Source organism: Prionailurus viverrinus, chromosome C2 (assembly GCF_022837055.1).
Source record: "Prionailurus viverrinus isolate Anna chromosome C2, UM_Priviv_1.0, whole genome shotgun sequence".
Classification (NCBI taxonomy): domain Eukaryota; kingdom Metazoa; phylum Chordata; class Mammalia; order Carnivora; family Felidae; genus Prionailurus; species Prionailurus viverrinus.
In genome coordinates this window covers 29,668,691-29,689,944 of record NC_062569.1, presented here as the reverse complement: position 1 = coordinate 29,689,944, position 21,254 = coordinate 29,668,691, and the positions used below count along the sequence as shown (strand labels likewise).

Sequence of the window (21,254 nt, the reverse complement as noted above, 5' to 3'; positions counted from 1 at the left end):
GTATGTACCTGTCACTGGTGGCAGACAGGAGCAACTAGGTGACTCAACAGAAAGGTAGCTCCTTATTTGGGTTTCTACTCGCTCAGTTCCATAAGTTAAGCCTCATTCTGCTTTTTTTTTTTTTTTTTTTTTTCCAGCAAAGCAGAAGTTTAGAATAACAAGAACAGAACAGGAAAAAGGGTTATAGTACTGGGCCTTACTTAGCCCAATCTATATACATATATTATATGCAGATACTATACTGGTTGTAGACTTTTCTCTCTTCCATTACTTCCTAGCTTTTCCTCCTTCCCTCTCTTGTTCCAAGCAGTTGTAGAATTCTTACTTTGGGGTAAGAGGCAGACAAAGGTTTGTTCCATACCAAGCAACTGCTTCACATTGAGGCATGATTAATATTTTTTATTACCAGGGCTCCTGGTGGCTCAGTCAGTTAAGCATCCAACTTTGGCTCAGGTCATGATCTCACGGCTCATGAGTTCAAGCCCTGCATCAGGCTCTGTGCTGACAGCTCAGAGCCTGGAGCCTTCTTTGGATTCTGTGTCTCCCTCTCTCTGCCCCTCCCCTGCTTGCACTCTGTGGCTCGCTCTCTCTGTCTGTGTCTCTCTCTCTCTCTCAAAAAGCCTCATTTGAAATGGTTTCAGTGGATAGTTCTGTCATGCTGGTATTAAATAATAATCGTTCTAAACATTGTAATACAGAGAGAGAAATTTAAATTCTTTTAGAACCACATTCATTTTGTATTCTCTTTACAAATTTACCTTCTAGAAAAGGTGATGACAGATCTCAGTGTGATATGACAAGTTCAGTCGCATAACTTCATCTTTTTCCTGATAGAAGGATCTCTAATTGTATGATGACTGTTAGGGGACTTCTATCTTGAATTGATTGATTGAACTATGCATCTGTCTTAAGCTCCCTGTATATTTCATGAGGCCAATTCTATATCTGCATACTGAGTAAACGTGACTTTTTGTCTAATATACTTCAGATGATGTTTTGTAATTACAGAGAGCCTAAATCTTGTGCCAAGTCAGAGTAAATAGGTATACTCAGAATAAGGCTATCTGCCTTGTATTTGAGGCAAATGAACTCTCTGGGCTAAATTATTTTTGTTAAGATTCCATTTACATACATTGGAAGATTTAATATTTAGAAGGAAAACAGTTGGAATTATATTTACCATCTAGTGGAATTATTATAATTATGACATAAAACATGCTTCACTCTAGTTCAGTATATGACTGATCTAAGACTCTGGGAGGTTCGGTTACCAAGAGCCAAAAGCACCTTCTTTTAAGGCAGCTTTTATAGGGTCTTTCCTGTGTAATTATAGTTCTTATTATTTCAAGTGATAAAAATACAACTGCTGGTAAGCAAAGTAACTGGTTTTCTGAACATTACCGTGTTTCCCTAAGCCTTTATAATTAAGAAAAATTCCATTTTCAAATGTAGCAATCATTTTAGAATTTTGAAAACAATTTCTTGACAGTAAACTTTCCCTTTTAAAGTTTTAAATATATGGACATTCAGTCGAAATAGATATTTTGTTTTCTAACTAAAACAGTAAGTTTTAGAAAGAAATATTTTTAAAAGAAAAAATTTCCCAAAGTTCATTTATTCCATATTTTCAGGTGCTTACTGTGTGCTAGATGGTGGGCATACAAAGGTGAGCCTCAAATTTGCAGTCTTATGGAATTTATGAGTGTAGATTTTGTCGTGCCTATCTGTTTATTAAAATTGTCACTTTTACTCCTTAGGCAGTCTCGTCAAACAGTACCTGATGTCAACACGGAGCCCTCCCAGAATGAACAGATCATTTGGGATGACCCAACAGCCAGGGAGGAGAGAGCACGGCTTGCCAGCAATCTGCAGTGGCCTAGTTGTCCCACACAGTATTCTGAGCTTCAGGTTGACATTAAAAAATTGGAGGATTCTCCTTTCCAGGAGCCTTTACATGACGCAGAAACTGCTGAACAGGGTAATGAGAGGAAATCTATTCATTTGTTTGCATGAAGTACACATTGACTTCTTAAAAATAGATAAGCACATTGTGGTTCTCTGAATGACACATGCAAACAAAAAACTTACTAGATATTTTTGATTTTAGTAAGAGACAAAAAATAATTATAAATTGAGATAATTTATCAGTAAATTGAATAACATGTTTTGGTTCTTAAATTTGGAAATTGAAGATTGGGCAGTGTTTTCCAGACATAGTTTTTCAGTATTGTTCTTTCTCTCCTTCTCATCCTTGTACATTTGTGTCATTAAAGTTTGGACTTTGCCCAGTTACTTTATTTTCATTTAAATCTTCTAAATTGAGCCAGCAGGTACCTATATCTGTTCTTTGAATTTGTATGTGTTTCTTTCTGAATTCTCCTATTTTTTCCCTTGGGCTCCACCTTGAAGACAAAATGATTCCTATCTTTCATTTTTGGTCATTTTTTCTCCCCCTTTTTCTCATATCGCATGATTCTATCTCTACACTAAATAGATTTTCTCCAATTGTAGCTTTTGCTGTCATTTTACAAATTTGGGTTCCATTTTACTGATGAAAGCTTGGTATTTAAAGAAAGGGTTGGGAGAATCCCGCAGATAACCTATTTGCCTTTTTAAAAAGCTAATTAATTGCACTTATTTATAAGCTCTAGAGGTAGGCTACTTTTACGTGTATATTCCAGAGTTTGTGTTTAATTTCATCTTGGTTAAGACAGATGAGACTGTTTGCCTGAATTTGTTCTTAGTCATATTTGGGTAACATCACACTGCAGCATTTTATTGCCCTCAGCTGTCTGTGATTCCGGAAACATGTGTGTAACTGAAGCCCCAAAACACCCAATCTCTGAAGAACTGGAAACACCAGTTAAAGACAGCCACCTGATCCCTACACCTCAAGCCCCCAGTATTGCCTTCCCCCTGGCCAACCCACCAGTGGCTCCACACCCTAGAGAAAAGGTTAGTTTATCCTAAGTATGATGATATGCCCTTTTGATATTGCTATTGTGTTGCATTAAAAATTTATTGATAACAGTATCAGGAGTTCACAGATGTTGAAAACTGCATTTCTTTGCATTGTATTATTGTTTCTGTAGTTGATAAACCGGAAGACTAAGTAAAGTGTCCTGAAAAAGAATCATATAGCTGATGATAACCTTTTTAGTGTTAATTTTTTTCTAAAATAAAACTCTTCCATTTCAGACTATAACAATAGAGGAAACTCATGAAGACCTAAAAAAACAGTACATATTTCAGTTGTCATCTCTGAATCCTCAAGAACGTATTGATTATTGTCATCTGATTGAAAAACTAGGTACAAGTATTTTACTTAAGTCAAAAATGCAACCTTACTTGGAAACTAGTGTAGTTGATATCATTTGTAAGGTGTAGAAATTGAGATTAAAAACATTGGAGCGGGGGTGCCTGGATGGCTCAGTCAGTAGAGCATGCAAGTCTTGATCTCGGGGTTGTGAGTTCAAGCCCCGTATTGGGTGTGGATCCTACTTGCAAAATAAAATTTAAAAAGATGGGTAACTTGTCTAAGGCTGTATGTATTGAGTCAGCATTAGAACTTTGATTTTATAAAGGTCTAAATAAATCTGAAGTCACTGGGTTATAGCATGTAAATATTTAAAGTTTATTTAGATTGAAACCAACCATCAAAATGATTTAAGAATGTTTTGTGCTGCTTTGAGCTTTTTGTTCATTGGTGAAATCATTGCAATTGTAGGTTTAAAATAACACTGCATTTAATTGAGGTTGAAGGTAGAGTAATACCCAGAGAGGAACAACCTCTTCTGTAACATTCCACTATATATGTCAGGCTGTCCACCTGATGTCATTCTGGAAGCAGCATACTAGGAAGGTAACCTGGTGCTCTTTAGCAGTACTGTCCAACCTAAAGAGAACATAAGCCACATATGTAATTTTAAACTTTCCAGTAGCCACATTTTAAAAAGTAAAAAACAAGTGAAATTAATTTTAAACATATATTTTATTTAACCTAGTGAACTCAAAATCTTATATTCAACACATAATCAATATAAAATACCGATGATATTTTCCTTACTAAGTTCTTGAAATCTGAGGTATATTTTACACTTCTAGCACCTCTCAATTTGGACCGGCTGTGCTTCAAGTGTTTGATAACCACATGTGGCTGGTGCCTACTCTGTTGGACAAAGCAGCTGTACAGGGTTAGGGAAAGTATAGGAAGAGAACTTAATCTGACAGCTTGGTATTGAGAAAACATTAAGATATAATGGTTGTTTTAGGGGCACCTGGGTGGCTCAGTTAGTTAGGCATCCACCCTTAGCTCAGGTCATGATACCGTGGTTAGGGAGTTTGAGCCCTATGTTGGGCTCTGCTGACAGCTCAGAGCCTGGAGCCTGCTTCAGATTCTGTGTCTCCCTCTCTCTCCACCCCTCCCCCACTCCTGCTCTTTCTCTCTTCTCTCAAAAATAAACATTAAAAAAAAAACTTTTAAAAGAAGAAATGGTTGTTTTAGTAATGGCCCTGAGTTATCAAGAAAGTATTAAATGTTATTTAGTGCTGTCCTTTTGAGAATGTGGAAAACCATTATTTTTTTAAGGTTTCTGTCAAATACTGGGGCACTTGGGTGGCTCAGTCAGTTGAGTGTCTGACTTTGGCTCAGGTCAGGATCTCACCATTTGTGAATTTAAGCTCCACATCAGGCTTGCAGCTATCAGCTAAGAGCCCGCTTCGGATCGTCTGTCCCCATCTCTCTGCCCCTCCCCCCCACTTTGAAAAATAAACATTAAAAATTTTTTTAAAAATTTCTGTCAAATACAGTCATACAGTTGCAAAGCTGTATTTCTTGGAAACTGGACTCATGCAGAACAGTTTCTCGGTTACTTGCTAAATCAGATAGAGTTGTAAGTCACAATTGTTAAGCTTTAGGTAGAGGTCCCAAAATGAAAGAAGCTGTTTCAGGTGTCCATCTCCTGTATTTTGTTCCATCTCTGTAAACTGTGGACAAGAGTAGTATCAACTAGCAGAGCATTTTCTAGAAGAGGACAGAGAAAAGAGGCAGATGAGGACAGACTGTGCTGGAATTGAGTCTGAATAGTAAGTTTTTGATACTAGAATGCAGAGAGACCATATTATAAATGAAGCGTGGCCAGCTGATTACACATGAGTCAGTATATTGTGTTGTCTGGGTTACAGCATGAATTTGTTATATAGGATTAGATCCTGTTACAATGTGGAATTTTCACCTTACTGTTCTTTTGTCACTCTAATAGTGGGTGAGTTACTGTGTATCTGTGTCATCATGGGTAGATTGCAGATAACAATAGTCACCTACCTTCATAGAGTTGTGGGAATTAAAGGAGTTCAGCATGAGTAGAATTTGAATGTTTTGTTGAATTCTCACGAAGTCCTTAAAACAACTCTGCCTAACCAGTAATCTCACTTCTGAAGTATAAATCAAAAGCCATGCTTTACATATGCTTACGCCACCTTCTTTCCTCTAAGTCAGGCTTCATACATTTGTATGAGAAGAGGGTCAGCCCCCACCTGCTGCTTCATCTCTGTTTACCTATTGTGTGTGTTTTCCTCCCAAGCTTCTATGTTGTTGGGCTACTGACCTTATTTCCACTCACAGAAAATTTTCTTCTGCTTTTAGTCTGTAGAAGCCCCTTTTTGACTTCTGTCTCCCTGGTTATGCATATTCAGTGCTTGGAAACTGCAAAAGTGGTTGAGACTTGAGATACCAGCAGTAGTATATGGCCTCTGTTTATATTGTTTCTTTTTATATCTTAATTGTAACCAAGTGTGGACAAACTGGAAAGTTTGAACAAGGAAATGTATTGAGATAGCAAAGAACTTTTGTTATATCTGATAATGGCATTGTGGCTGTATAAGAAAATTACCATGTACTTTAAATTTTTTTTAATGTTTATTTTTGAGAGCAAGCGAGCACATGAGTGGGTGTAGGGGAGGGGCAGAGGGGGAGACACAGAATCTGAAGCAGACTCCAGGCTCTGAGCTGTCTGCACAGAGTCCAATGTGGGGCTCGAACCCACGAACTGTGAGATGATGACCTGAGCCAAGGTCTGACGCTTACTGAGCCACCCAGGCACCCCTGAAAATTGCCATGTACTTTAGAAATGCATACTGACTGGACAGGGATAGAGTAACACAGTGTCTGGAATTTACTTTAAAATAGTTAAGCCGGAAAGGAGGTAGACTGAAGTGGCATAGCAGGATTTTGATAATTTTAGAAGCCAGGTGGCCAGTGTGTGAGTGTTCATTTTACTGTTTTGCTTTCATATTTTAAAGTTTCATAAAAAATATTACTTTATAAAAATATATGTGAAATGAAATAATTTTCAGTCAAGGTTTTTTTTTATTTGGTGTATTTTGTAAATTCTGTGCAGAGTTGACATGTTTTTTTCCTAGGAAAAGTTAAGAATTCCAATAAAGTATCCATTTTTCTCTACTTTAGGTGGACTAGTAATAGAGAAGCAGTGCTTTGATCCCAGTTGTACACACATTGTTGTGGGACATCCACTTCGAAACGAGAAGTATTTAGCTTCATTGGCAGCTGGGAAGTGGGTGCTTCATCGCTCCTACCTGGAAGCATCCCGGACTGCTGGGCACTTCGTGCCGGTGTGTATTCAAATTAACATGAAGAATCATGTTTCTTTAAAAGTAAATTTCTTAACAATTGATTCCAGTACTTCCACTGACCATTCATATAATTGAAATAACTAAATGTGACAAATTAGATTATACCAATTTTATAAGGCCCACAGTAACAAAACAAAAAAATGTATAGAGATCACAAACCCAGACTCTTAGTGATATCAATTTTAATTTGGAAGTGGGCCTTTTTTTTCTTATTGGAACAACATTAGAAAATTTCAAGATTATCTTATTATAAGCTTTTATCTTTACTGCCAGTCCATTAAATACTAAGTTGTGTGAGATATTTTGGTTCCTAACTAACCATCACAGTAATACCTACCATGTAGTTTTTTGAAGTTTTCAATCAACATCCCTTAGGGATCTGATTTCTGTAGACAGGTAATCAAGCTGTTAATACATGTGTCCACTGAGAACATGTCCTTCTGTGAGGTTCATCTTACAGTAGATGAAACCAAATAATCTATGTTTATCAATTACTAAGGTATAGTTATCTGTGTCTCTTAGAAACGTATGCAGTATTTTTCTGATTTCTAATTAAAATCCCGGTATATGAATCGAAATTCATGTACATTTCCTTCTCTCTGTTCAAAAACTGATGCTTATTTTGTGCTCTATATTTATAACAATTGAGTGTATAGCTTTTAACTCTTACTAGATCATGGACTCCTTAAGGACATACTGTAGGACAACTCCAAAGTGTGTTGTACTGATTGTCTAGGAAGAAGACTACGAATGGGGAAGTAGTTCCATACTTGACGTTTTGACTGGAATCACTGTACAGCAACGAAGACTAGCACTTGCAGCAATGAGATGGAGAAAAAAAATCCAGCAAAGACAAGAATCGGGCATTGTTGAGGTATTAACATATATATAGTTATTTGAATGGCATTCAGGAATTGTAGATTGAATTCAGGAAGCCTGTATACACACTCTGGGTGGGGCGGAAGAATACATCTTTATTTCTACTAACATGTAATTGAAAGCATTTCCTTTCATTATAGAAGTCTGGGTAACAAATCCCAACGCTGTTAACAGTACCAGTGATTTTACCCCAACAAAAATCAAGATATTTTTGCTTTGCATTATATTGCAAGTATCTTAAAATACTGTTTGTGTTCATCACTGTTTTTTAAGTTAATGTTTATTTTTGACAGCGGGAGAGAGAGACAGCATCTAAGTGGGGGAGGGGCAGAGGGAGACACAGAATCCAAAGCAGACTCCAGGCTCTGAGCTGTCAGCACAGAGCCCGACATGGGGCTCGAACCCACAAACTGTGAGATTGTGACCTGAGCCAAAGTTGGATGCTTAACTGACTGAACTACCCAGGTGCCCCATCATTTTTTTTAATTGAAATGTAGTTGATGCACAGTGTTACATTAGCTTCAGGTATGCAACATAGTGATTTGACAACTATACATTATGCTGTGCTCACCAAGTATAGCTACCATCTGTCTTTACTGCTCTAAAATTTTAGTAGTTATTCAGCCATCACTAGGTCTTTTGTGCAGAAGCACATCTGTTATGTTATAAATTTGTAAATATTTGGATAATTTTTTGAAAGATGTGGGGTTTTTTTGTAATCCTTTATATTAAAAATATTTTAGGGGCGCCTGTGTGTCTCAGTCGGTGAATCATCCGACTCTTGATTTCTGTTCAGGTCATGATCTCAGTTTGTGAGATAGAGTCCTATGTCAGGTTCTGCACTTACAGTACAGAACCTGCTTGGGATATATTCCCTCCCTCTCTCTCAAAACATTTTTTAAAAATCTTTAAAAAAACAAAACAATATTTTGAAACATTGTTCATGTGGCATGGAAATTACATTTCAATAAAGATGTTACTTTAAAATCATTATTTAAAGAACAGGTCCATAGGTTTCACCCAACTGTCAAAAAGGTCCTGGCTTACAAAAAGGTTAGGAACCCAAGTTAGATAATCTTTTGTGTTGTATTCTGAGTTCTCTCCTTTATCCAAGCCCTTGTTAGCCTTAATTTCCCTTCTTTAGGGTAATTCCATTGGCTTCTGTTGATTGTTATTCCCTAGCTAAATATTTTGTATTTCCAATTTGCAAACATTTTCAAGAGAAATATAATGGAAGCTTCTTTAAAGAAGCTGTGCATGAAATTCTACCCTGGATTAATTATAAGAAAAAAGACTAAACAAAAGTCAATTTGCTTTGTTTTCATGTTAGCTAATCAGTAAAGCATTTTCCTTCATCTTCAAGTATTTATTGATGGCCTACTGTGTGCCCAACACCCTGGCTGTGTGTTTCAAAGTATTCTGACCAAAGACAATTACCACTTGTGGCAGAAGTAAAGGTTATTTGTTGACATAAAACTAAATTTACAGATAAAATAATGTATTTGTATTTTATTTCCCAAATAATTTCAACACTGGTATTTTTTCATTTGTAGGGGGCATTTAGTGGGTGGAAGGTCATCTTACATCTTGACCAGTCCCGAGAAGCAGGATTCAAACGCCTTCTTCAGTCAGGAGGAGCGAAGGTTTGTATTGAGTCAACTTACTAAATTTTTTACACAAGTTATTTTCTAACCATGATTGCTGTGATCAGGTGATTTTCTGTACTTTATGAGATGGTAATCCTCAAGCACAAATTATACAGTTGAACTACTTTGGGACAATGATAGATTGTAATGCTTATTTCTTCTTTAGGTGCTACCTGGTCATTCTGTACCTCTATTTAAAGAGGCCACACATCTCTTCTCTGACTTCAGTAAACTGAAACAAGATGACTCAGGAGTTAACATAGCAGAGGCTGCTGCCCAGAATGTGTACTGCCTGAAAACAGATTACATTGCTGATTATCTGACGCAGGTTTGTACGAGTTTGTCCTTGCCCTCCTCATCCCCAGAGACAGGCTTATATGCATAGGGAGGTGACCGCACAACAAAACCCTTGTTAGCTTATGTATTAATAGAATATTCGTCTCCTGTTGTTCTCCTCTATGCAGTTCCTCTCTGTTTCATTCTGTTTTTTATAATAACACATATGTAAACATTGAACTTGGAGTTAAGTGAGGCAGGTATAAAAATCTAGGTACCTCTAAAAGCTTTAATTAAGGTAAGCCAAAACTCAGCCTGCTGTGTAGGTTTTGCTGTTTGGGAGTTGGCTCAGGATTTATAGAAAGAATGGCTAAAACACGTTTATGTTTTTTTACGTTTTTTTTCTTACATTTTTTTTTAAAAAGCCTTTATCATAAAGCAGTGAGGTGTACCAAAGAGGAATTAGTAAGGCAATACTAACTCCTAGAAACACCTAAATAACTTTTTAAAAATCTCGAGCTTTTTCTTTCCCTGCCTCTCTTGGGGCTGTGTTGGGAGTTGGGTACTAGATGTCTGGAGGAATGCAGTGGGGGAGTAGTAGGGTGCTCTGTATTTCTGTGTCTCAGCTCACCACTGCCTACCTAGCTCTCAGAAGTAGCTCAAAACAGAACACTTGCGTGGAGCAAAGCAGCAGAATAGGGAGGGGAGAGTGTCGACTTCATGTTCAAGCTCATGGTCGAGATAAGCTAGGTACAAGTACAACTCAGATAGGCTCACCGCAGTGTTCTGACCTCAGGTTAAAAGCTAGGTGCATTGGGGGGAATGAACGAATGAATTAATTAAAAAAATAAAGGTGGGTGCAGTAGCCACAGGGATCTTGGTGATGATAGCTTTTAGCTTGTCTTTAGCCACGTCGCTCCAATCTGGACGGTCACCCTCTACTTCTGTGCACTGCTGTCCTCCCAGGACCTCCATTCACTATCCTTTCTCTTTGTCAGATCTCCTGTTTCTGAATCCCATGTCATCCTGATCTCTCCTTTTGTTGAGGGTCATCTTATAGTAATTACTTGAGAAAGCACATGAGAGATAAACAGAGATTTTCTATGTGTGAAAGTTCTTTCTTCTGTGCTCACACTTGACTGATAGATAAGTTCCAACCCAGCCTTTGACGCCCATCCAAACTGTTTTCTCCTTGGACTTTTGATTGCTTGTCTCCTTGCTCCTAGTATTGCTGTTGGGTAGTTAAAGCCTTCCTGATTCATAATCTATGTAACTAATCTAGTAGGAAGGTCTTTTTATCCCTAGTTTTCTAAAATTTCAAAATGATAGGTTATCATGAGTTCTGTTTATATAATGCCATACATGATAAGCCTCTTCTGGTCTGGTAACTTGTATCTTTCAGTTCTGGGAAATCTTGAATTATTTCAGTGATGATTTTTATTTTCCCTCTCCATTTTCTGTTCATTCCTTCTGGTACTTCTGCTACTTACATATTGGATTTTCTTATTTCGCAAGTATTTTTAATCTTCACTTTTTGAGAGGTTCCCTCAGTTCATTCTTCTCCTTTTGTTAGCTCTTCACTTGGGTATCATGTTTTTAATAAACAAGACCTTTTTTTAGTTTTTTTGAATTTACATTTTAGTATTTTAATAACATCTTTTTTTGCTTCATAGATGTGATACCTTCTACTAGATGTCAGGATTTACTGGTTTATTTTTCAAACTTCTCTTATTTCTGCATACTCTCCGCATCCACTAAGCTGCATTCACCTCTTTGGGTCTTTATCTTCCATGTTAGAGGAATTTATCAGACATTTGGTAATTCTTGGCTTTCTGTTCATGGTTAAGAGTAGAGGATTAAAAGCTGATTGGAAGTACCGAGTGCACAAGTCTTGGCAGCTTTGATCTGAATGCAGTAGTCTGGGTGGTCTAGTTATTGGGGACTCTCTTCTAGGTTCATACTTTCATGTACTTCTTGAATTGTTTCAGTTGATTCAAAAAGGAGTCTTCCTGTGGATAGAGTGTATTATGCTAAGTGAAATAAGTCAGTCAAATAGCCTGTGATTTCACTCATATGTGGAATTTAAGATACAAACCAGATGAACATAAGGGAAGGGAAGCAAAAATAAGATAAAAACAGGTAGACAAACCATAAAAGATTCTTAAATACAGAAAACAAACAGGGTTGATGGAGGGAAGGGGGTGGGGGGATGGGCTGATGGGTGATGCATACTAAGGAGGGCACTTGTTATGATGAGCACTGGGTGTTATATGTAAATTATACACATGAAACCAGTTTACCGTACGTGTTAAGTAGAATTTAAATAAACAATTGACATGAAGAAAAACAAGGAGTCTTGCAATCTGCCTCAAGGAGGAGTCTGGCCACCTTTTGTTTTACCTGAGATGCAATTGACATAACATTAATTTCAGATGTCCAACATAACAATTGCGTGTGTTAATATATATATACAAAATGATCACCATAAGTCTAGTTAATATCCATCACCACACATTGACAAGTTTTCTTTCTTGTGAGAACTCCCAAGATTGAGTCTCTTAGCAACTTTCAAATATACCATACAGTATTAACTGTGGTCACCATATTGTACATTATATCCTCAGGACTTATTTTATAACTGGAAGTTTGTACGTCTTGGTCACCCTTACCCATTTCCCTAAGCCCTCCAGCCCTGCATCTGGCAGCCTCTCTTTGGTTCTGTGTGTCTATCACATTTGGGGGATTTGTGGGTTTTATTTTGGTTTTTGTTTTAGATTCCACTTACAAGTGAGATCATCTGGTATTCTGTCTTTTATCCGACTTACTTCACTTAGCATTAAGGCCATCAAGGTCCATCCATTTTGCTGCAGTTGGCAGGGTTCCTTGGCTGAAATATTTTTTATGGCTGATTAATCCATTGTTGTGTGTATATTAGGTTTTTATTCATCTGTCTGCAGGTACTCAGGTTGTTTTCATATCTTGGCTATTGAAAATAATGCTGTAGGGGCGCCTGGGTGGCTCAGTCAGTTGAGGGTACGACTTCAGCTCAGGTCATGATCTCACGGTTCGTGAGTTCGAGCCCCGCATCGGGCTCTGTGCTGACAGCTCAGAGCCTGGAGCCTGCTTCCAATTCTGTGTCTCCTTTCCTCTCCCCCTCACACTCTCTTTCTCTCAAAAATAAACGTTAAAAAAAATTTTTTTAAAGAAAATAATACTGTAATGAACATAGGGGTGCAGAAATCTTTTCAAATTGTTTTCATTTTGGATAAATACGTACAAGTCAAATTGCTGAGTCCTAGGTAGTTCTATTTTTCATTTTTTTAAATTGAAATATACAGTGTTGTATTAGTTTCAGGTGTACAATATAATGATTCAATAATTCTGTACATGGTTCAGTGCTTATCAAGAGAAGTATACTCTTAAGGTAGTTCAAGTTTTAATTTTTTGAGGAAAAAAATAATGGCTGCACCAATTTATACCCCACTAAGAGTACAAAGAGTTCTCTCTTCTCCATATCCTCACCAACACTTTTTAATTCTAATGTGTTTGGTAATATTTTGTTATGGTTTTGATTTGCATTTCTTTGATGATAAGTGACGTTGAACACCTTTTCACGTACCTGTTGACCTTCTATATGTCTTTGGGAAAATGTTCAGATCTTCACATTTTTAATCAGATTGTTTTGGATATTAACCCCTATCAGATATATGATTTGCAAATAATGTTCTCCCTTTGTTAAGTTGCCTTTCTTTTTGTTGATGGTTTCCTTTGCTGTGCAGAAGCTTTTTAGTCTGATGTCATCCCACTTATTAATTTTTGCTTGTGTTGCTTTTGTTTTTGGTGTGAAGTCCAAAAAATTTTTACCAAGAGAAATGTCAAAGGAACTCACTCATTACAGGGGGGCCTGAGTGGCTCAGTCAGTGAAGCGTCCAGCTTCCTCTCAGGTCATGATCTCGTAGTTCGTGGGTTTGAGCTCCACGTTTGGCTCTGTGCTGACAGCTCAGAGCCTGAAGCCTGCTTTGGATTCTGTGTCTCCCTGTCTCTGCCCCTCTCCCGCTCATGACCTCTCTTTCTCTCTCTTTCTCTCAAAAATAAACATTAAAAAAAAATTTTTTTTAAGGAGCTCCTTAGTTTTATGGTTTTATGTCTTGGGTCTTTCATCCAAATCTTTAATCCATCTTGAGTTTATTTTTGAGTATGATGTAAGATCACGGTCCCATTTCATTCTTTTACATGTGGCTGTCTAGTTTTTCCAACACCATTTATTGAAGAAACTATCCTCTTCCCATTAGATATTCTTGGCTCTTTTGTAATTGACCACAAATCCCTGGGTTTAATTCTGAGTTTTCTATTCTGTTCTACTGATCTCTTTGGATGCCAGTACCATACTGTTTTGATTGCCATAGCATTGTAATATAGTTTAAAATCAGGGAGCATGATGCCTCCAGCTTTGTTCTTTCTCAAGATTGTTTTGGCTATTTGGAGTCTTTGTGAACCATACAGATTTTAGGTTTGTCCGATCTCTGGTAAAAATATGCCATTGGAATTTTGATAGGGATTGCATTGAATATGTAGATTTCTTTGGGTAGTGTGGACATTTTAACAATGTTAATTCTTCCAGTTCTTGAGCACAGATATCTATTCATTTGTCATCTTTTAAACAGGGTATCTTTGGGTCTTGTTTGTTAATTCTTTAGTGTAGTTATCAATATGACTGGGTTTATGGTTTTTTGCAATTTGTTTTCATTTTCTCTCCTTTGTTCTTGTGTTTTTCCTTTCTTGCCTTTTTTTTTTGCTTGGCGGCAGGGTGTGTTTTGCTCGACAGATTACAATATACTTCCTTAACCTTTCATAGTCTAGGTAGAATCATGTGCCAATTCACACAGAAGGCAGAAAACTTGGAATCATACGGGTTCCTTTGCTTCCCCTGTCCTTTAAATTCAGGGACAGTAAACTGTAGCTCACAGGCCAGATCCTATCCCCTGCCTTTTTTATAAAGTTCTACTGGAACACAGCTGCATTTACGCATTTGCATATTCTCTGTTCTTCTTTTGCACTCCAGCAGCCGGCTTGAGTAGTTGCAACAGACCATCTGTCCTACACAGCCTAAAATATTTAATGTCTAGTTCTTTAATGTAAAGCAGGGGCCAGCAAACTTTCTGGTATCAGTTTTCCTTCAGCCTGAAAAATTTTGGTTTGTAGTATAAGTCTGATGGGACCAATTCTAGTGGGTTTTGTTTTTTTTTCTGTTTTTGAAAGTGTCTATTTTACTTTTATTCTTGAAGGATCTTTCTGTAGGATATAGGATTTGGGGTTGTTATTTTTTTTCTTCTTCTTCTGCTACTTTAAAGATTCCACTTTCTTGCGGCCTCCATGGTTTCTGGTAAGAAGTCAGTGGTAATTTGAATTCTTCTGTATGCAATGCAGTATGTCATTTTTTTTTTCCTGACTGTTCACAATTTTCATCTTTGGTTTTCACCATTTATGTTATTTCCAGATGGTGTTTCTTTATATTAATCGTGCTTGGTTTCTGCGGAGCTGTGTCAGTCTGGAACTTTCACCAGATTTGAGAAATTTTGGCCATTATTTCTGCTCCATTAGGAATTTAGTCACTCATACCTTTTGATATAGTTCCACAGGTCCCTAAAGCTGTGTTTAGTTTATTTGCAGTCATTTTTCTGTGTTTTTCTGATTGACTAATACCTCTTTATCTGCCTACAACTTTACTGATTTTTTTCTGTTATTTCCATTCTGCTCTTAAGCCTATTCCAGGAGATTTTTTTTTTTTCAATACTGAATTTTGTTTTATTTAAATAGGCTTCACACCCAGCACAGAGCCCAAGGCAGGGCTTGAACTCACAACCCTGAGATCAAGAGATGGAACACATAACCAACTGGGCCACTCAGGCACCGTGATATTAAGTTTTTTTGTATCTGGAATCTCTATGCCTTCTAGTTCTGCTTTTTCATTTCACTCAAGTGTCATAGCTGCTTTGGTATCACTGTTTACTAATCTCCAACATCTGGGTCACGACAAGATGTTCAATTTATTTTGAGTTAATTGTAGATTTAAAAATGCAGTTATCAGAAATAATGCAGTGTCCCCCAATAGATAAGGTCTTGCAAAAATGTAGTAAAATTTTACAGCTGGGGCACTGACACGATGCAGTCTATGTGTATTCCAATACCTCCCACTTCTCCTTATGTGTCTGCCACCACAGTCAAGATACAGAACACTCTGCCACTAGAGCCGTCCTTCATTTTGGCTTTTCTTACACCCACCTCCTTCCCTTCATTCTCTTCTCTGAGCTGTCTTACTTCTGGCAACCACTAATCCATTGTCGGTTTCTGTAATTGTGTCATTTAAAATCTTAAATGGGGGGCGCCTGGGTGGCGCAGTCAGTTAAGCGTCCGACTTCAGCCAGGTCACTATCTCGCGGTCCGTGAGTTCGAGCCCCGCGTCGGGCTCTGGGCTGATGGCTCAGAGCCTGGAGCTTGTTTCCGATTCTGTGTCTCCCTCTCTCTCTGCCCCTCCCCCATTCGTGCTCTGTCTCTCTCTGTCCCAAAAATAAATAAATGTTGAAAAAAAAAAAATTAAAAAAAAAATCTTAAATGGAATCAGTATAGTGTGTAATCTTTGGCTTTTTTTTTTTAATCAGGTTGTTACTTGTATCAATTTTATCTTTATTGCTGAATAGTTCAGATGTACTACAGCTTTAACCATTAACCTATTGAAGGACATATGGGTTATTTCTAGTTTGGGACTGTTATGAATAAAGCTGCTCTGGGGCACCTGGGTGGCTCAGACACTTGAGCAACCAACTCTTGATTTCAGCTCAGGTCATGATCTCCCAGTCATGGGATTGAGCCCTGCTTTGGGCTCTGCACTGAGTGTGGAGCTTGCTTGGGATTCTCTCTCTCCACCCCCTCTCTACCCCTCCCTAACTCCCACGTGTGCTCTCAAACATTTAAAAAAAAAAAAAAGTTGCCATGAACATTTGTGAGAAAAGAGTTCATTACACTGGGATAAATGATTGAGAGTGTGTTTTCAGAGTGGTCATATTTTAAATTCCTACCAGTGTTGTTTTTCTGTATCCTTATCAGCATCTGTCTCATTTTAGCCATTCAGTTGATGTGTAGGTAATCTCTCGCTGTGGCTTTAATGTGCATTTCTATAATGGCTCATCAGAGTGACTGTGATATGTTTTTGTCCTCTTCATAAAGGTCCTATGAGGTGTGAGGTTCATGTAGGTATGAAATTTAGGTAAAAAATGGTCTTAGAATGTCCAGTTGCTCCACCATAAAAACCCTCCTCCATTTAGTTGCTTTGAACCTTTGCCAGAATTCACTTGGGCATGTTGTGGGGGCTATTTCTGGGTTTTCCATCCTACACGCCTAGGTGTCTTTACCTCTGCAATAGCGTCCTATTATACATGTAGTAAGCTCTGATGTGAAGCAGTCCTCTTTACTCTTCTTTTTCAAGACAGTCTCAGCTGTTCTAGGGCCTGCACCTTTCTGTGTAAGTTTTTAAATAAGCTTATTTACATGCCTACGAAAACATTTTGCTACCATTTTGATAGGAATCACATTAAGACTATGAGTGAATTGACATCTTTACTATATTAAGCCTTTTGGTCCATGAACACAGCATGTCTACTTAGGTCGTCTTTGATTTCTTTCATCAGCATTTTGTAAGTTTCAGTATATGTTTTAGGTTTTATATCTATTTCTTTTTTGGGCTTTTGGATTCGAATTGTTTTTTCTTGAGAATGGGTCATGTTCTTCAGATGTGGAGTAATTTTGGATATACCTGGACATTATAAGTTGTAGAAACTCTAGATTCTGTTGTGTTCCTCAGGAGAATGCCATTCTGTTTGCTTCGCAGGCACCTTCTGCAATACGTGGGGGCTTAAATCTTTAGCCTTACGTTGAGCCACCTCTGTACATCCATGGGGAGAAGTGAAAGATTTGGGCAGAGTTCACAACAGACTTTGGGACTTCCCCTGCTCCTTCCTGAGATTTCCCACCTCATTTTCCAGTGGCTGTGGTTTCAGACCGTTAATGCTGCATGTTTTCTGTTGAGGTTTAGCCAGAACACATGACACAGACTGGGGCTTCTCCTCAGACCAAAAACAAACAAATGATAAAAAGAGAAACTCACCCTAGTATTTGCCTGATCTCGTTTCCTCTCCTGTGTCTTGTGTTAGGTGCTTTTAATATATTTGGGTCACAAGTTGTCATCCAGGGGAAGAGTCCAATCAAAAGATTCATTTTCATGTTATCCAGTCTGCCATCTTGCTAGAAAACCAAGTTTTATCACACTTGTAATAGGGAGGAAAGGTCCTTTTCAGTCAGGATATGGTTATAAGAGAATTGCAAAGGTTTTTGAGGCAGGTAGAGTAGAGTATATGAATTTTGGCTTTGCCACCTGCTAGTTCTATGATATTATTTAACCTTTATCTTATCTGTAAAATAAGTAAAAAAGATTTTCAAAAACTGACACTAAGTGTAAGGTGTCACTTCTTAACCCTACTTTACAAATGAAACCGTTATCAAGATCCAAACTATGAATTTTTCTGATAAAAGGTGAGATTTTGTCACACACAGTCTGTTCCCTAAATGTGACAAGGGCTAGGTAGCACCTTAAAAGACAAAATTATTTTGGTTAAAGAATTACCTAATATCACTTTGAAATCTGAAAAAAAAATGAACAATGTTTTTTTTCCCCGCTTTTATAGGAATCCCCTCCTCAAGTAGAAAACTACTGTCTATCAGAAACTATTTCATTTCTTCAGAATAAGGAACCTGGGCCTGGATCATCACAGAAGAGGAAAGCTCCTACAGAGAAAAACAAACTCAAACGACCTAGAGTAAACTAATCGTGTTTATTCTTTAGTGACCAAACCTGATCTTTTTAAATTACAAAACCTGAATGCTACGGTCATGGATTTGCATAGTGATTTAAAGACAAGTGTCTGAAGAATTCAGGTTCAGCGTATAATAATGACCTTGCTTGAAATTAGTTTTTAACACCTGAAATTTTAATCACTGCAACATTAACTGTCTTACTTGAAATAACAACAAAATACAAATCCTCCTCTAGCTTGTCATTAAACCACATTGAAGTGTGTAAGGGACTTTTTATTTATTTTCTTGTAAATAGCTGAGGCTGTAGTTTAGTGGAAGTTTTAGCAAGGTGATGGATTTTACCTTAAAATGCCTGCATTAATTCATAACAAGGAAGTTATCAATTGGGATTTATTCACGTTTCCCCTGATTCTCCTCACTACTTTCCTGCTTTTTAACAGGAGCCTGAGCACAAGGTTTAATGAGGAACCAAGACTTTAAACTGAAATGTGTGAGTGTATATATATATACATGCATGTTTGTACAAATCTCCATGGTATTTGCCAAGTTTGGGTGCTAAAACTTGGAAAATAAAGAATAAAAAAGAAAACCTATCTGGGCAACTAGTTTGAGTTTAATCTCTACACCCAACATAGGACTCAGACTCATGACCCTAAGAGCACATCACACGCTCTACCTACCTACTGTGCTGGCCAGGTGCCCCCCATTCAATTAAGTTTTTAAATGCAAAGCATTTCTCTTGTTGAAACAATAAATGATGTGTAAAATTTAGCTTAAGCAAATTGCTCTATTTCTCATTTATTTAGAATACTGTATTAACTGGGTTTAAAAAAAACCCTTTTGTTGGAACTATAAAATTGCATTAGCATTTATTAATCTAATCTGAACCCCAAGTACTACATGTGTTACCACAGTCCTCTACAGGTAAAGCTACCTCATTTTGTTGAAGGCACAAACTAGAATTAGAACCATGGTTTTTATGTAAACGGTCCCATTCCTAATGATTTTCTGAAAGGCAAACTCAAATGGTGATGGGTTCAAGTTCTTAACCTAGAACAAAACCTCTCAAGTTTGTATCAGATCTTCCTCTGAATGGAGGGAAATAATGGGTTATCGCAGCCCTCACAATTGGCCCTTCAAAGTTTTCAGCTTTGAGCTAATTCACGGCTTAGGACAAAAATTCCTACACAAATAGCCTTCGCATGTAAACTTCACCCTCCCCACATAGAAACCACACTGGCCTGTTTTTTATCAGCCATTTTGTGTGATCTGAGTTTTCACTGGCAGTAAAAGATTCTATTTCTCTCCATCCCACATAAAATTATATAATGTACCATATTCTTTTCTGCCAAGATTATGAACGGTTTCTCCAGTCGGTTCTGAAAACACATAGTTTATAAAGAGTCCAGATGTCAACTCCTCCCAATTCTCCAGAATCTCTAGATCAACAATTTTGGCTTTGGCTTTGCTTCATAGGCCTTCTTACATGCAAATAATGCCAAATAGGAAACTCTCTCATTTAAGAAGAAAAACAAAAGCTTTCCTTAGTTATTCTTAGTTTCTCCAAAGAATTGCAATCGCATTTTAATGTGACAAATTAGCATTTCATATTCCTCCATGCATTCTCTTGTACATCTGCCTGGTGTCCAGCATTCATTAATCCAGCAAATATTCCTTAGACTGTAAGTAGTACGTGGGATTCAGGAGCAAAACACCTAGAAAGCATGCCTGCTCACAGAGATTAAAGAGGCAGGATCTGTATTACAGACTGTGTGAAACAATTCAAATTCAGAAGTTGAAGCCTAACCCCCAAAGTGCTTGGAGATAGGGCTTTTAAGGAGGTAATTAGGTTAGACAAGATCTTAATGTTTATTTTTGAGAGAGCATGAGCAGGGGAGGGGCAGAGAGATGGGAGACAGAGGATCTGAAGCCGGCTGTGCACTGTCAATGCAAAGCCCAACGTGGGGCTCGAACTCATGATGAACTGTGAGATCATGACCTGAGTCGAAGTCACTCAACCGACTGAGCCACCCAGGCGCCCCTAGAGTGCAAAGATTCTTAATCTGGGGGCCATAATGGCTAGAATGGACACAGGAACAATTTGGTATATGTACACTTTTAGGGCAGAGCTCCTAGTTTTAGAACTCACATCTCTAATTTCCCACTCCAAATAGACAAACCACTGTTGTAATTAATCTAAACCTGTTTCACAGGTACACCTCTCACCCAGAGGTGCTTTAATACACATTGCTCTATATCAGGGGTTGCCAAACTTTTCTATAGAAGTCCAGATAGTAAACATTTTAAGCTTTGTGGGCTGGATCTTTGTGACATTTTCTCCCCAACCTTTTAAAACCATAAAAAATCACAGCTACACAAAAATAGGCAGTGGGCCACAGAACACTGACTCCCACTCTATAATCCTAAAAATACTTTTAATCTAGATCTGTCAACAAAGCAAAGCACGCAGCTCTTTGTTTTTCTGCAATCTCAGCATAAACCTCGCTTCTGGTTCGCAACCCAGTCAGGAGGGACCTCACGACCCCTAGCAAACTCCCCGACTGAAGGGCTTGAATCCCACATCTGGCACTCCCAACTTTTAAGAGCCACATCTGAGAGACAAGACCCCAGAACGACTAGCTTTGAAAGCCAAAGGGACTTGTATCCAGGAGACCCACAAAGCTGCAGCAATCTGAGAAACAGCTCTTAAAGGGCTGGTGCAGACTCCAGGGCCCAGAGCAGAGGCAGCTGACCAGAAAGTGCCCGTTTTGTACAAGAGGCCTAGTTGCTTATCTTAAAGCTCCACCCTGAGGGGCAGGCACCCAATTTAAAACGCATAGGCCCTACTGAAATACCCTCCAAAGTCTGATACCTGGCAGGCGCCATCTTGCCCTCTCCCTCTGCACGCCCCCCCCCACTGTCCTCCCCCCCCAC

The 21,254-nt window shown here is 38.1% G+C and overlaps 1 protein-coding gene across 6 annotated transcripts in view; it reads left to right on the top strand.

The window, feature by feature from the left end:
* Positions 1 to 18,913, top strand: part of TOPBP1 (DNA topoisomerase II binding protein 1) — a 79,724-nt gene extending 60,811 nt beyond the window's left edge. For all 6 annotated transcript variants that reach the window (XM_047874770.1, XM_047874768.1, XM_047874769.1 and 3 more), the window contains 8 exons: positions 1,758 to 1,978; positions 2,789 to 2,955; positions 3,199 to 3,310; positions 6,467 to 6,630; positions 7,388 to 7,525; positions 9,084 to 9,173; positions 9,343 to 9,504; positions 18,191 to 18,913. In XM_047874770.1, coding sequence (XP_047730726.1) covers positions 1,758 to 1,978; positions 2,789 to 2,955; positions 3,199 to 3,310; positions 6,467 to 6,630; positions 7,388 to 7,525; positions 9,084 to 9,173; positions 9,343 to 9,504; positions 18,191 to 18,331 — 1,195 coding nt within the window. In that variant the 3' untranslated portion in view covers positions 18,332 to 18,913. The remainder of the gene's footprint in view (positions 1 to 1,757; positions 1,979 to 2,788; positions 2,956 to 3,198; positions 3,311 to 6,466; positions 6,631 to 7,387; positions 7,526 to 9,083; positions 9,174 to 9,342; positions 9,505 to 18,190) is intronic.
* Positions 18,914 to 21,254: the final 2,341 nt, after the last annotated feature.